Below are 15,984 nucleotides of genomic sequence, written 5' to 3'. Positions count from 1 at the left end.
CAAGCTTCACCACTATGGGATCAGAGGCAAGACTCTGGGTTGGATCAACAGCTTCCTCTCACACCGTCAACAACAAGTAGTACTCGACGGGAAGACATCCTCTCCAGCACCAGTCACATCAGGCGTCCCGCAAGGCACAGTCCTAGGGCCTCTCTTGTTTCTAGTCTACATTAACGACTTGCCGTGCAGGGTCTCCTCCACAGCACGCCTCTTCGCAGATGACTGCCTACTATATAAGGACCATCAGCTCTGAGGAAGACAGCATTGCACTACAACAGGATCTTGACCGCCTATAAGAGTGGGAGCAAGACTGGTTGATGATGTTTAATCCCGATAAGTGTGAGATGATTCACATTACCAACAAGCGGAAAGTGATAACTGGGTCCTATGCCATCCATGGCCAAACACTCAAGCAGACGAACAAGGCAAAGTATCTGGATGTCACACTTGACAATACGCTTTCCTGGAACAGCCATATTGACGCTACTGCAAAGAAGGCGAACACCACCACTGCCTTTCTACGCAGAAACTTATCACACTGTCCACAGAACATCAAGGCGACATGTTACAAAACACTGGTTAGACCTCAGCTCGAGTATGCTTCGTCAGTATGGGACCCACACACCAAGGCCAACATCAGTAAGCTCGAGAACTGCCAAAGAAGAGCAGCCGTGTTCTGCACAGGTGATTATCGTTACACCAGCAGCGTTACTGCAATGATGGAAGCTCTAAGCTGGGACACTCTAGAAGCCCGCCGTCAGCAAACCAAAGCAGTGATGATGTACAGAGTCATTAACAGCCTGGTGGATATCGGAGCCCATCACATACTGATCCCTGCTGGAGTACACACCCGAGGCCATGCCAACGGGTACCTACAACCCTTCACCAGTGTCAACTCATACAAGTATTCGTTCTTTCCTTCTGGGATCCGACTTTGGAACAGCCTACCAGAAGTCGTGATGACAGCCCGTCCCTAGAGGTCTACAAGACGAGGATGGGTGTGCTGCACGAGTAACTCTGGAGCATGGTGTTTTTAACCTGTTTTTAGCTGCACTTGATGTTCCCTTCACTCATGTAAATAGTCACAATTGTGCGACGATGCTCCAGAGGGGCCCAGCACATTACCCGGAAGAAGAAGAAGTGTTATAATGTTAAAAGTTATTCAGAATTAACAAATGCTATGCAAGGATCCCCCCCCCCCCCCACCAAACACACACACATCCAGTTGCTGGATATGCCAGCTATCTAACGATTTCAATAATCAAATACAAATGGAATACCTAAACGGTCCGCTACGTTACTAAACGTATATAATCTCGATATGGGTTCCTGTACTTATAAAGGAGCTAAATGATGCAACCTGTCAAAATTTGTTGACAGTTTTAAAACCGGCATGTGGACTTAACGCAAATAGGCAAGTTGTCGTAAAATATATAGTAATGCTGATGCAGAAAATATAATGCATATAGGTCTCGTTTAGGGGTAAGTTAAAATATCCAGTGAAAAAGGCAATTTTTATAAAATCTGTAATGATTGACAATATTTACCTTTTACGACAATTTAATTATCAAGTCAGCTAAAATATTTACCTGCTGTGTTTTCCCGTTTTCCTCCGCAATTTGCGATAGTAGTGATATTTTGGGAAAAAAATAGCGTAATTTACTTGTTAACAATAATTTCAGGTGTGTTTTTCTTTTCGAAACTGCATGTATTCTTACTTGACTGCCAGTTTAATCTGAATGATTTAATGTTTTCGGATAAAAATATTCGGATAGCATTATAATCTCGCCTGCAGGACAGGGCGGACCGTGAGACAGGGCGGACCGTACCTGGGCGGACCGTGACTCGAGACTAGGCGGACATTATTTTGGGACAGGGCGGACCGTCACTCGAGACGAGGCGGACATTGATTTAAAAAAGTATTTATATGTGGGTTAATGTAATAAAAGTATCAAATTATTGATGTTTTTGTTCTTCGTATTAAAATTTCAATGCAAATATAAAAGTAAAAATATATAATAAGTTTTAAAAGTTCATGTGTAATTGTATATTAATTTGCTGAATGGGCGATGTCACTCGAGACGAGGCGGACCGTGATTTAAAAAAGTATTTAAAGTATTCAATTGTGGATGATTTTGGTCTTCTTTATATAATATTTCAATCTAACATATATATTAGAGTAGTTTAATACTTTTTTTCAAGAAATTATTTGTAACTGCGTCGACTTACGCAGGTGATAATTGACCAATTATCGGGATATTACAATGTCATTGTTTGTATAAGGCGCTAACGCTGCTAAAATTGATAAACTTTATTAAACAATAAGACACATAAAAAAATATATTTTGTTGTACAATACACGAAATAACAATGATAACGAATTACATCACATTAAAATTATTTGCAATACAACACAATAACAAAAAATGAAGTGACATATTTAAAGAACAAAACTATTTTATTAAAATTTACATAATAAGCACAGACACATGAAATAAAAAGAACACTGAAATAGAATTTATTAAACAATAAGACACATCAAAGAACTTTTAAAACTTACTGTATTTTATATTTTTACTTTTATATTTGCATTGAAATATTAATACGAAGAACAAAAACATCAATAATTTAATACTTTTATTACATTAGTCCACATATAAATACTTTTTTAAATCACGGTCCGCCTCGTCTCGAGTGACGGTCCGCCCTGTCCCAAAATATGGTCCGCCTAGTCTCGAGTCACGGTCCGCCCTGGTACGGTCCGCCCTGTCTCACGGTCCGCCCTGTCCGTAATTCATAATCTCGAGTAAACGTAGGCTACTAGAATTAATGTTCTTTAAAGATTAACAAAAATAAAAATAGATAGGGGCCTCTTGATTTTTATGTTCCATGGGCAAGTGTTGTGGTACTTCCAAAAATCTTAAATCCTGGCAAGAGAGACAGTGATTTTTTAAACCATTTTCAAAAGTACAATGTAAATAGACAGTTTTACCCTTGTTACAAACAGATTTATATGTCCAGAGAAACTTCAGGACATATTATGGTATGACGTTGTTTTTCCGTCTGCACTACCAAATAGGGATGGCGGGGGGGGGGGGAATCAGGCATCTAACTGTTAAAAGAACAAAAATGAACAACAGAATTCATTCCTTTGCAATTAAAGCTCCCCGTTACGCGTTTAAACGGAGTCGTTTCGATTTTCAGTCAAAAATGTTTACGGTAATGTTTACAGTTTAATCGAAATGACTATATTCTTTTACAAAATATCTAAATCATTGCATGTAATCATGAATTCTATCAATTGTAATTGGTTTATTCCAAAGTAAAATACGGAAAATAGGTATTTACAACCCTTCACACAGCATTACCGTGCACTAATCGTGACATAATACATTGGTAAAGTTGATTATCCTTTGATCTTTCAAAAGAGCGAAATGAGGATACAATGCAGAAAATGTGTGTGGACTCAATCGTGATGAGCCCTGAACATTAAATTATTTGTAAATAAAAAGTAAGTCATCATTTGAGACTTGAATACATGGTGTAGTATAGTACAAAGAAGTACCACCGTTTAAACGGTATCGTTTCGGTTCTGAGCAATCGTGTAAACGTTTACAAAAAATTGTAAACGTGGGAGCCTTATTTGCAATAGATGAAGAGGCACTTAATGGCCCTCTAATAAACAAGAGGAAGAAAGTAATTAAAAAAAAAAATGGCCCAAAGTCCCAATACAGTTGGTTTCTGCAGCATAACTTTTGAAGGAATTCATTGTGTCCCTGTGTACTTGGGTGGTTACAGGTAACTGTAGTTCTGGCTGCCATAATTTCATATGTCGCTTTTATTTTGATGTTATGCGATAGTAACAGAACAGGTCTAGCAGTACTATAAAACCTGTTTGCTGAAGTCTCTTTAGCTAGTAACTGTACTTTTCTTTGATGTCATTCATTCTGTAAGTTTTTTACATGGCTTATTTTTATGTTATGGGGCTAAAAAAAAAAGGGGAAACAATAAATAGCCACCTACTTTTAAATACCCAAATTTTTAAATGTCTTTTCCCAAACCCTTCCCGGACAAAAAAAAAAACTCGGGTGCAAATTTCACCCAAAAACCTGTACAGGTGTTAAAAAGTAAAGTCTTTTTTTGATATAAAAGCTTTTTCCTTTTCAAGGGTTTTTTGTCAGATTTATACCCCTGGGGGTGCAGTAAAGAACTGTCCCTCGGGGTGAATTCAAAGTGGTTATCCCATTATCGGGGGGTAAACAACAAAAAATCAAAATCTACTGAAAAAAATTTTAAATACAACAATTGTTTTGATTGTTTGTTTTCATAATGCTAGTATAATAAGTAATGTAATGGCTAGGAGATGCAGCTTTTTTCAGAGGTAAAAAAAATATTGTGAATTATTGATAAACATTAGTGGAACAATCATAAAAATATAGAAGAGCAATTACAATTGCCAAATTATTAGCCTTTGTTATCTTTAATTAATTTAAATATGAATTATGAATATGGGAGTCATCTCCAGTTTAAATTTAAAAATCTTTGAATAGGTGTACAGTTTAAAGATGAAAGATCTTTTTATACGCCCGTTTGAAAAACGGGACGTATTATGGGAACGCCCCTGGCGGGCAGGCGGCGTCCAATTTTGTCCGGAGCATATCTCCTACATGTATGGAGGGATTTTAATGAAACTTCATATAAATGTTCACCACTATGAGGAGCAGTGTCGCGCACATGAACCAGGTCTCTAGGTCAAAGGTCACACTTAGAGCTCATTGAAAAATGCTTGTCCGGAGCAAAACTTCCACATGTATAGAGGGATTTCAATATTACTTGGCACAAATGTTCACCATTGTGAGTCGGAGTGTCGCGTGCAAGATTCAGGTCCTTGCGGCCAAGGTCAAGGTCACACATAGAGGTCAAAGTTCAGATAAAAATATGAAGATGTGTATATGGACCATTTAGTCATCATTTATTGAGGGATTGTAACACAAATGGTCATTAACAAGGCTATGGCTGTGATACATATAATTTAGGTCAATATATGCAAGGTCAAGGTCACTAAAGATGATGAAATATTCAGATTTTGTAAATAGAATTTAATCAAAGGGAGACAACAAAGTTATTACTTTGTTCATAAATGACTTACACAATTACTCCCCTTGATCTATTTTCACTTTCAATTCTAAAAATAGAATTTAATCAAAGGGCATGAAATAATCCTCTTTCTTGGACTTGAGTATGTTCTAAAGAATGTAACATTTATTTACACATGTCTCATTCATTGGTCAAGATTCTTAACTGTGATAACTATGGTGTTCTGTAGACTTGGTATTTGTTCAATAAAGATCATACAGTAATTACCTTATCAAATGTAAATACTTTCTCATAGAAATTTAATTATATTTTAATTTTTCAAGTAAATATCAGTTCAGCTCATTCAAAGATTAAGAATTGTAATTAAATGTATTTCCCTAGAATAAAATCTTAAATCAGAATTTTTTAGTTATTAAATTACTTGTACTTTTTATATGCCCGTTTAAAAAAAAGATAAAAATATGAAGATGTGTATAGGGACGATTTAATCATCATTTAATTGAGGGATTGTAACACAAATGGTCATTATAATGACTACGGCTGTGACACATGTACTTTAGGTCAATATATGCAAGGTCAAGGTCACTAAAGATGGTGAAATATCCAGATTTTGTCTGGAGCATATCTCCTACATGTATGGAAGAATTTTTTATAATACTTTATGGAAATGTTCACCACCATGATATGTATTGCTCCATGCATGATCCAGGTCTCCAGGTCAAAGGTCAAGGTCACACTTAGAGCTCATTGAAAAACGCTTGTCCGGAGCAAAACTTCTACATTCATAGGGGGTTTTCAATATAACTTGGCACAAATGTTCACCATTGTGAGGCTGAGTGTCGCATGCAAAATTCAGATCCTGCGACCAAAGTCAAGGTTACACATAGAGGTCAAAGTTCAGATAAAAATTTGAAGATGGTTATAGGGACCATTTAGTCATCATTTATTGATGGATTGTAGCACAAATGGTAACTATCATGACTACAGGTGTTACACATTTAATTTAGGTTAATATTTGCAAGGTCAAGGTCACTGGAGATGATTAAATATCCAGATGTTTGTCCGGAAGCGCATATTTTCCTACCATGCATGGAGGGAATTTTAATGTTACCTTTTATAGAATTGTTCACCACCATGAGATTTAGTGCCCTGCAACATAAAACCCAAGTCTCTAGGTAAAAGGTGAAGGTCCAAGTTTAGAGCTCATTAGAAAAAACAACTTGTCTGGAGGCAAAACTTCTACATGGCATAGGAGGGATTTTAATATTAAAAAAGGAATTTTGGCAACAAATGTTTCATTGTGAGGCTGAGTGGGCCGTGCATAAAAATTCAGGTCCCTGCGACCAAGGTCAAAGGTTCATAAAAACCATTCTGTGCATATCTTCCCTATTGATTTGTTTTAAGGTTTTCATTTAAAAACCACTGTGCCAAGAATAAAAATTTGGCTTGCTAGATAACACTTAATCCATAATGCCCCCATCTCCATCTTAAAGCTTTTTCGTAAACGGGCGTATTTTGTGACTATGGCACCCTTGTTATATTTTCATTTTTTACCCTATTCAATAAAATATAGTTATTTAAAACTACCTATTATATATTTTGATAAATATTTATAAACTAGATTTGTAGGAAAGATTTTAAAACAAAAACTCTTTGAAATTATTTTTTTTCTTGGAAATAGATTGGTACAGATTGAAAGAAAAAGATCATTTTTGTAAATACTGACGAGAGATGTCAAACTTCGATGAGACAAGCGAAGTTGCAGCATGTACAACAGTGTGGGGTCGCTGGTATCAGACCATGGATGAGGTGTATGTAGAAGTTAACCTGGAGGAGGGAACCATTGGAAAACAGGTCAAAGTCAACATAATGCCAAAACGATTACATGTATCAGTAAAAGGAGAAACAGTTATAGAGGTAAAGAAATTCTTGCTGGTCAGTTATATCTGAATTACATTACAATTTTCATAATGCAACAATACATTTACATTCCTAAACTTGTTTGTTACTAAAATGATTTTGAAAGAGGCTGTTTTGTAGATTATAAAAATGAAAAGTGCTAGTCCAATATTTACGGTTATTTTGTGATTATTTTATCCTTTTTTTAGCTCACCTGTCACAAAGTGACAGGGTGAGCTTTTGTGATCGCTTTTCGTCCGGCGTCCGTCCGGCGTCCGTCCGTCGTCCGTCCGTAAACTTTTACTTTAAATGACATCTCCTCATAAACCACTTGGCCAATTTCATCCAAACTTCACTGGAATGTTCCTTTGGTGGTCACCTTTAAAAATTGTTCAAAGAATTATATTCTATGCAGAACTCTGGTTGCCATGGCAACCGAAAGAAAAAACTTTAAATATCTTCTTTTAAAAAACCATAAGAGCTAGAGCTTAGATATTTTGGCATGAAACATCTTTCTAGTGAGTGTCTACCAAGTTTGTTCAAATAAAAGCCCTGGGGGTCAAAAAATTGCCCCGCCCCGGGGGGTCATTGATTTTCCCTATATGCATATAGTAAAAACTTAAAAAATCTTCTTTTAAAGAACCCAAAGAGCTTAGAGCTAAGATATTTAGCATGAAACATGTTTCTAATGGATGTCTACCAAGTTTGTTCAAATAAAAGCCCTGGGGTCAAAATTGGCCCAGCCCCGGGGGGTCATTGATTTTCCCTATATGCATATAGTTAAAATTTAAAAAATCTTCTTTTAAAGAACCCAAAGAGCTAGAGCTAAGATATTTAGCATGAAACATGTTCTAATGGATGTCTACCAAGTTTGTTCAAATAAAAGCCCTGGGGTCAAAATTGGCCCCGCCCCTGGGGGTCATTGATTTTCCCTATATGCATATAGTAAAAACTTTAAAAAATCTTCTTTAAAAGAACCAAAAGAGTTAGAGCTAAGATATTTAGCATGAAACATGTTCTAATGAGTGTCTACCAAGTTTGTTCAAATAAAAGCCCTGGGGTCAAAATTGGCCTCGCCCCGGGGGGTCATTGATTTTACCTATATGCATATAGTTAAAACTTAAAAAATCTTCTTTTAAAGAACTCAAAGAGCTATGGCTAAGATATTTAGCATCAAACATGTTCTAATAGGTGTCTACCAAGTTTGTTAAAATAAAAGCCCTGGGGTCAAAATTGGCACTGCCCTGGGGGTCATTGATTTTCCTTATATGTGTATAGCAAAAACTTAAAAAATCTTCTTTGAAAAAAACGAAATAGCTAGAGTTAAGATATTAAGCATTGAAACATCTTTTAGTGAGTGTCTACAAAGTTTGTTCAAATAAAAGCCCTGGGGTCAAAATTGGCCCCTGCCCGGGGGTCATTGATTTTCTTTATATGTGTGTATAGCAAAACTTAAAATCTCTTTTTGAAAAAACCAAATAGCTAGAGTTAAGATATTAAGCATGAACCATCTTCTAGTAAGTGTCTACAAAGTTTGTTCAAATAAAAGCCCTGGGGTCAAAACTGGCCCGGCCCCAGGGGTGTCATTGTTTTTAACTATATGTGTATAGTAAAAAACTTAAAAAAATCTTCTTTTAAAAAGCCCAATGAGCTAGAGCTTAGATGTTTAGCATGAAACATTTTCTTATGGGTGTCTACCAAGTTTGTGCAAATAAAAGCCCTGGGGTTAAATTGACCCTGCAACATTGGGGGGGGGGGGGGGGGGGGGGGGGGGGGGGGGGGGGGGACTGGGATATATACAGGTGAGGGACCTCAGGGCCATCATGGCCCTCTTGTCTTCTTCAGTATTTTAATAGGAATCCTTTTTTTCAGGACACAAACTTGCAAAATCATTGAAAGAATTTTTTGTTTTATTATGTGTTTGTCATCCATTAGGATTGAAATCTAAAAAATGGACTTGTTATTTTAATAAAGGTTCATATTAGAACCTAAAATTGTTGTGAAATTTAATCATCATTTCAAGTCTGTATAAATTGTAGTTCTAAGCACAGCAAAATACTGTTTGAATTAAAACTTGTGACTTGCAAATTTTTGTATCTGTTTTAGGGAGATCTAACAGCTACTGTAAAAAGTGACGACAGCGTTTGGACTATAGGTAAATACTTCTTTCTTTAGTTTATTTTTAGCAATCTAGTATCATTAGCTTCTTTTTCGAAGGAAAATAGTGGATCTGCATTTGCTGAGTCTATTTTGAGAATTTACAAACATTAAATCACTTCAAACTTGGAATGCATACTTAGGTTTCCAAAAATGACACTATTTCAAAAATAATTACTTAAATCACTTCAAACCTAGATTTCAAAATGTGACACTATTTCTAAAAGGCAGGTTACCTTCCAAGTTTATTTGTGAAGACTTATGCTCTTTTTTATGCCCCCGGGCATATAGTAATTGAACCGTCCGTCCGTGTGTCTGTCCGTACGAGGTTAACCTAGAACGGCAAGTTGGATTTTTCTTAAATTCTACCTGTACCAATGGCTTCTTAGTTTACACACTTACTAATCAATACAAAGTACATGATCTGGTCAAGTTACATAACTATGGCTTCCATATTTACCAAGTTATTGCCCTTTTCAGCACTTAAAAAATGAATAGTGGTTAACCTAAAACGGCAAGTTGGAAATATCTTAAGTTCTATCTATAGTACTAATGGCTTCATAATTTCCACACTTACTTATCAATACAAAGTACATGATATTGCCAAGTTATATAACTGTGTCATCCATATTTCCAAGTTATTTCCCTTTTTTCACTTTGAAAATAGGGCCTTGTCTGGTTAACCTATTCCGGCAAGTTGGATTTAACGTAAATTTCTCTTAATTGCTTAATTTATTTAATGATATCATGCATATTTGGTTGGTGGATACCTTTAATGGTCCTCTAATTTTTTGTGGAGTAAGTGGTCTCTAGGGTCAAGGTCAAGGTCACTGGTTTAGAAATAAATTTAAATATTTTTGCTCATACAGCCTTTATTTTTTGGTTGATGTCTTTCATGTTTAATACAAACATCCCAAGGGAGGTCCTCCTTCTTTGGGTATAGTAAGGGGTCATTTGGGTCAAGGTCAATGTCACCAATATCAAGGTCACCAATGTTAAAAATAGATTTTTACAGGTGTATTAACCATATTCTACAGATGTCATTTATAATTGATAGGAACATAAAATTTGATTGAGTTAGTGGTCAATTGGGTCAAGGTCACCAGTGCTAAAAATAGATTTTTACACTTTTGCTCATACAGCCTTTATTTATTGACAGATATATTTTATATTTGGTAGGAAGATAACTTGCATGGTATTCATCCTTTTGATTGGGGTAGGGATCAGTGGGTCAAGGTCACTTGTGCTAAAAATAGATTTTTTACACTTTTTTGCCCATACAGGCTTATTTATTGACAGGTGTATTTCTTATTTGATAGGAAGATAACTTGCATGGTATTCTTCCTTTTGATTGAGTTAGGGATCAGTGTGTCAAGGTCACTAGTGCTAAAATAGATTTTTACACTTTTGCCCATTACAGCCTTTATTTATTGACAGATATATTTCATATTTTGGTAGGAAGATAACTTGCATGTTATTCTTACTTTGGATGGAGTTAGGGGTCAGTTGGGTCAAGGGTCACAAGTGCTAAAAATAGATTTTTACACTTTTGCCCATACAGCCTTTATTTTTGACAGATTTATTTCATGTTTGGTTGGAAGATAACTTGCATGGTATTCTTCCTTGGATTGAGTTAGGGGTCAGTTTGATCAAGGTCCATCAATGCTCAAAATAGATTTTAACATTTTTGCCCATACAGGCTTTTATTTATTGACAGGTGTATTTCATATTTGGTAGGAAGATAACATGCATGATATTCTATAGGTGTCAGTGGGTCAAGGTCAAGGGTGCCAAGTATAGATTTCTTACATTTATATAATTATATTTGATAAAGTTGAATATTTATCACTTCACAAGTCATAGCAATGACTTGGCAACTTATATATTTCACAATTACAAAATGCCATGACTCTGTCAAGCTATACAACTTGTGTTTACAATTTTTTGGCAATGTTTCTGTCCATAACTGAGTGAATGGGTAAACATTTTTTGCTATATTGCTACTGACAAGAATCAGAGCCGGGGGCATTTGTTTTTTACAAACTTGTTCTTTTTTAAAATTTAATTTCCAGTCGGGGTTTAAAAGGTTCTTTTTTAAAAAATTTTAAATCACTTCTTTTAATTTTTATGCTTTTTAATTGAAATGAAAACAACATTTAAAAAGGCCACTTTAAACCCTCAAATTTTTTTCTCCCAGTATATCCCTTTCCCTATTTACCAGGTGAGAAATATAAGCCAAAAAGGGTCTCTTGTTTTTAAAAAATTTCGGGGGTATAACAGTCCATATATGAAAAATTGGAGCACTTTTTTTAAAAAATAAATTTTAAATTAGGAGGCCTAGTGGGTTACCCCTATTTATTTTGTAGCATTTTTTTTTTCCCAAATATATATTTTGGGATAATTTTGAGTGAAAATCTTTTATAAAAAAAGAAATCCCATTTTTTTTAACAATCAGGGGTTTTATATGAACAGGGACAGGGTTTTTCCTGCTATATGTTTAGGGTAAAAGGGTATGCAACAGCTGCCCAGTGCTGGAGTCTTTGGTTAAAAAGGGCGGGTATGAGGCGTCCAATACAATATCAGATGCAAAAAAAATTCACTTCAAAGATACCGGGTAAAAAAGTAAGAAAAATTTTAAGGGTTAAACTTTTTTTTTTTAATTTCACTTCAATCTAAATTGTTTACGGGGAAAATATTTTTCTAAAAATTTTTTGATGGGGGGAAAGATTAACTGTTCCTCTTTTTTATTAATACAATTAGTTTAATGGGAAAGGGAAAATATTCTAAATTTCACAAAAAAATGGCAAGTATTAGGGGGTTTTAACCTTTACAATTTTTTTCCCCCGGGCCTTTTAATTAATGGTTAAAAAAATGTAAAAAAGATGTTTTTTGGGTTAAAATTTGGGGGTGTTTCATGAAATAAAATATGACTTACGTTCATAATAATATGTTTTAACATAAATCAAAATACATGTAACTGCAAAGACCCTAATTTTGAAATAAACTTATTTCTTTATCTCTGTACATTTTTATGAGAAAAAAATTATGGTGTTTTTTGAAATTATGGTATTGGGACTCTACTGAAGTTTTTTGATACGAGACAGAAAATATTTTTTCCCCAAAATTTGTATACCATTTGATGTAGTTCTGGACCAATAACTTGTGTGCAACTTTTCAGATCATTTTCTCACCCCGTGTTTATTTCAGAGTAATCAATTTTAGTGTGCCAAATAACCTGAAAATGCTTTTCACTCAAAAGAAATCAATTTTCAGTTAATTTAGAGTATATTCCTTTATTGTCCTTTGTAGATTTTTCCATTTTAAGTGCTTTACTTGCATTTATGTTTAATATTTAAAGGCTATTTGACCGTAATGGAGCTATTTCATCACATTTAATGAAATTTTTCTGCATTTTCAGACGGAATCTGCCTTTGAAGGAGTTGGATGAATGGTGAAAATATTAACTAATTACCTGTAAATCCAAGTATCTGTCAAGTTGCATACTATATATATACTACTGTACACAACAGATTATATATACATAGTATACATGTGAATCTGGACACGTGTTTCTTCTGCTTGCAGAATCCTGGGATGGACTTCAGTAATGCCGAGATAACTGGAAACTATCATACTGGTGGACCAGAATTACCAGGAAGTTAGCTATTACATTATCAACATGAACATCTTCATCAGTGCTCTTAAAAACAACCAATTTAACCTTGACTAAAAGTATGATTACATGTGCTAACTTTTCTTTACAAACATGTTACAAGAGGTCATGGTGCATGTCACTGAAACATGACAATATTACAGGAAATAGGATATACATGTGCAGCAGTAACTTTTATGTTCCCAATTTCCTTTAAAAAGGTTTATTTCAGAATAAAATTTACATCCAAAGAGAAAAAATTGTTGGTTTTTTTTGGATATAATGAAGATGATTTTAATTGGGTTTAACACGGCCTTTTTCCAAAGTTTAAGATAAATCATTTCATTGTCGAATCAAAATGGAAAAGATAGAATACATAATAAGGAAACCCATCGATTCTTCTAATCTACTGGTCCCCTCTCTATATGTAAATTAGTGGAAGGGGAGCAGTGGCTTAGTGGTCAAGGTGTCTGCCTCTCAACTCAAGGATGTCCTACTTGGGTCACGACCATGATTGTTCTTTATATTGACACCAGTAATGGTTGGTTCCAGAAAGCATACTGGAAAGTGATTAATATAAGTTGCAAGAAATTGTTTCGCAATCAAGCTTAAATAAATATATTTAAACCAAATTAGTAAACTGACGATTTGTTTTCTGCTCTTCTATTTTTAGAAACAAACGTCACTGCTATAGAAAGCTCTCGGGACGCTGTTTTAAAGATGACTCAACAGTGACATGATGCATTTTGCATTTATACATGTTTGTACGAGGGCTGTCCGGAAAGTTCGTAGACAAGGCTATAAAATTATTATAAGCAGTCATATCAATATGATGATTGAATATTTTGCTAAAGTATTTATCTGCTACATATTTCTGAATTAAAAAACATGATAAAAGAAATATTCGCAAAGCGCTGATTACCATGGCAACATGATCAACGAATCAGGGAGCACTTTGATTTCATGACGATAGCTACTCGAATGATAAATTGCTAAAAGTTGTAATTTTAGCGCAAACTCTCGTTATAATTTTGTGACTTCATGAGATACTATTACATGATGTTTAGTGAAAATTATGACGTCATACGCAAATAAACAGCTTGTTAACGACGATTATAGGCAATGATGGTGCATAAATTTTGTGTCGCAAAAATGACGTCGAATTCACGGGCGGAGCAACGTAATGATATTCAACTTCATAGCAACGCTAATATGGTACCAACTTAGATTTTAATCTTTACTTTATGAAATTCATAAAATAAAACCAACATAACATGTATTAAGTATACGCCTGGCAGGTACCATGGCTGTTGAAATCAAAAGAAATTGAATAGCAGGTAAACATGAAGTTGTTAATTTGATGCCGTTGACGTTGTCAAAGTGCTCCATGATGATGTATATATGTTGTATGTAATTACTGTTAAAATACAAATGTAAGTCACATTTTAGTAATTTTTAATATAGATATGTATAATTTTGCTGACAAAATTTGTACAACGTATGGTTATACAACAAGATTGCATTTGAGAAAAATGCTATGCCACCGCAATAATATAACACTAAATAGTAGTGTAGGAACAGATTTTTTTGTTTCTATACAATTGAAGATTGTCATAATGCATATCTAATTCTTATTATCAGATTAGTGGTTAAATCTATTGTTAACTCAATAAAAGATCAGAGTAGGAATATATCAATGCACTTGAGTCTAGTGAATTTGGTGGTGAAGGTCATATTTCACACAGCCTACAATTTCATGACTGCATCAAAGGACAACATGTAATACACTTTGTCAAAATCTAGGTCAGCTGATATCAAAGTTCACTTTTAATTTTGACACTAGAGGCAAAATTTGAACAACTTTGGTAGTCTAGAGTACCTATAGATGATATCATTTAACAAATATTAAAGCTCTAAGCCTTGTACCTTCAGACAATAAGATTTTTTAAATTTTTACTATATGTATATATTGAAAATCAATGACCCCGGGGTGGGGGCAATTTTGACCCCAGGGCTATTATTTGAACATTCTTGCTAGAGGTTCACTTCACAATGTTTCATGTAAAGTATCTAACCTCTAGCATTTGTCAATTGCTAGAAGAAATTTTTTTAAAGTTTTTACTATAAGTTTTTACTATGTAAATATGAGGAAAATCAATGATCCCCGGGGCCGGGCCGATTTTGACCCCAGGGCTATAATTTGAACAAACTGGGTAGAGGTCTATCAAACAATGCCTTATGCAAAATATCTAAGCTCTAGGCCTATGGGTCTTTACAAAAAGGTATTTTAAGTTTTTACTATATGTACATATAGTGAAAATCAATGACCCCCGGGGCGGGGCCGATTTTGACCCCAGGGCTATAATTTGAACAATCTTGGTAGAGGTCTACCAGACAATGCCTTATGCAAAATATCTAAGCTCTAGGCCTTTTGGGTCTTTACAAGAAGATTTTTTAAATTTATTCTTATAATTCCTTTTGGTTGCCATGGCAACCAGATTTCTGCATGGAATTAAATTCTTTGAACAACTTTGGAAGCCCTTCACCCAAGGATCAATCCTGCCAAGTTTGGTTGAAATTGGACTAGTGGTTTTTCACAAGAAGATTTTTTAAGTTCACTATATAATCTATATAACACACACACACACAAACAAACAAACACACAAACAAACACACACACACAGGTGAATCGCTATATGCCACCGCATCGCAGATGCTGCGGTGGCATAATAAAAAATGAAGAAGTATATGAACTTTCCGGACATCCCTCGTATATAATCCAGCACAGAAAAGTAGAACATGCTGCCTATACACAGACCTTGTTTAAATTCTTGTCTGCAGTTCAGTAAAAACATAATAAATAAAGGAATTGACAACAGATTAACTGAACATGGAACTAGACAAATGCATTGTCTAAGTATTGCAACAAATACCTATTCAAAATATCTCTTCCAGGTTCCATTTTTGTACAACTCCCTTTGACATTCTTCAAGTCCATATACATATTACCATACAGACACTCCTCCATTTGTCATATAAAAACAGACATTACTGATAAATATGCAAAGTGGGGATTTTAAATCACTTATAATACTAGAGAAGTTGTAATTTACTACAGTAAGTTTGGATTATTCCCAAGTCACCAGTATTAATCAGTGAATCACTCTGGGCACCAAACT

At 34.9% G+C, this 15,984-nt stretch overlaps 2 protein-coding genes across 2 annotated transcripts in view; one reads left to right on the top strand and one right to left on the bottom strand.

Annotated features, from left to right (window-relative positions):
• The window catches only part of LOC132724125 (leucine--tRNA ligase, cytoplasmic-like), a 35,674-nt gene extending 34,238 nt beyond the window's left edge, over window positions 1–1,436 (bottom strand). Inside the window, exon 1 of the mRNA XM_060708940.1 lies at window positions 1,281–1,436. The gene's annotated coding sequence lies outside the window, so the exon portion shown is untranslated. The remainder of the gene's footprint in view (window positions 1–1,280) is intronic.
• A 107-nt stretch (window positions 1,437–1,543) lies between these two features.
• LOC132724150 (nudC domain-containing protein 2-like) lies at window positions 1,544–12,875 on the top strand. The gene is made up of 5 exons (XM_060708975.1): window positions 1,544–1,682; window positions 6,779–7,014; window positions 9,103–9,170; window positions 11,226–11,239; window positions 12,623–12,875. Exons 2-5 carry the CDS (start codon window positions 6,829–6,831, stop codon window positions 12,814–12,816), a joined length of 462 nt encoding a protein of 153 aa, XP_060564958.1. The 5' UTR covers window positions 1,544–1,682; window positions 6,779–6,828; the 3' UTR covers window positions 12,817–12,875.
• Window positions 12,876–15,984: the final 3,109 nt, after the last annotated feature.

Source organism: Ruditapes philippinarum, unplaced genomic scaffold (assembly GCF_026571515.1).
Source record: "Ruditapes philippinarum isolate M1 unplaced genomic scaffold, ASM2657151v2 ctg2324_1_1_1_1, whole genome shotgun sequence".
Lineage (NCBI taxonomy): Eukaryota > Metazoa > Mollusca > Bivalvia > Venerida > Veneridae > Ruditapes > Ruditapes philippinarum.
This window is presented reverse-complemented; position numbering and strand designations above follow the sequence as displayed.

Excerpts from the sequence above, each read along its gene's own strand:
- LOC132724150 (XM_060708975.1), top strand. The coding sequence starts at position 6,829 with ATGTCAAACTTCGATGAGACAAGCGAAGTTGCAGCATGTACAACAGTG. Across the intron at positions 7,015-9,102 it reads AAGGAGAAACAGTTATAGAG|GGAGATCTAACAGCTACTGT; the intron begins GTAAAGAAATTC and ends TATCTGTTTTAG.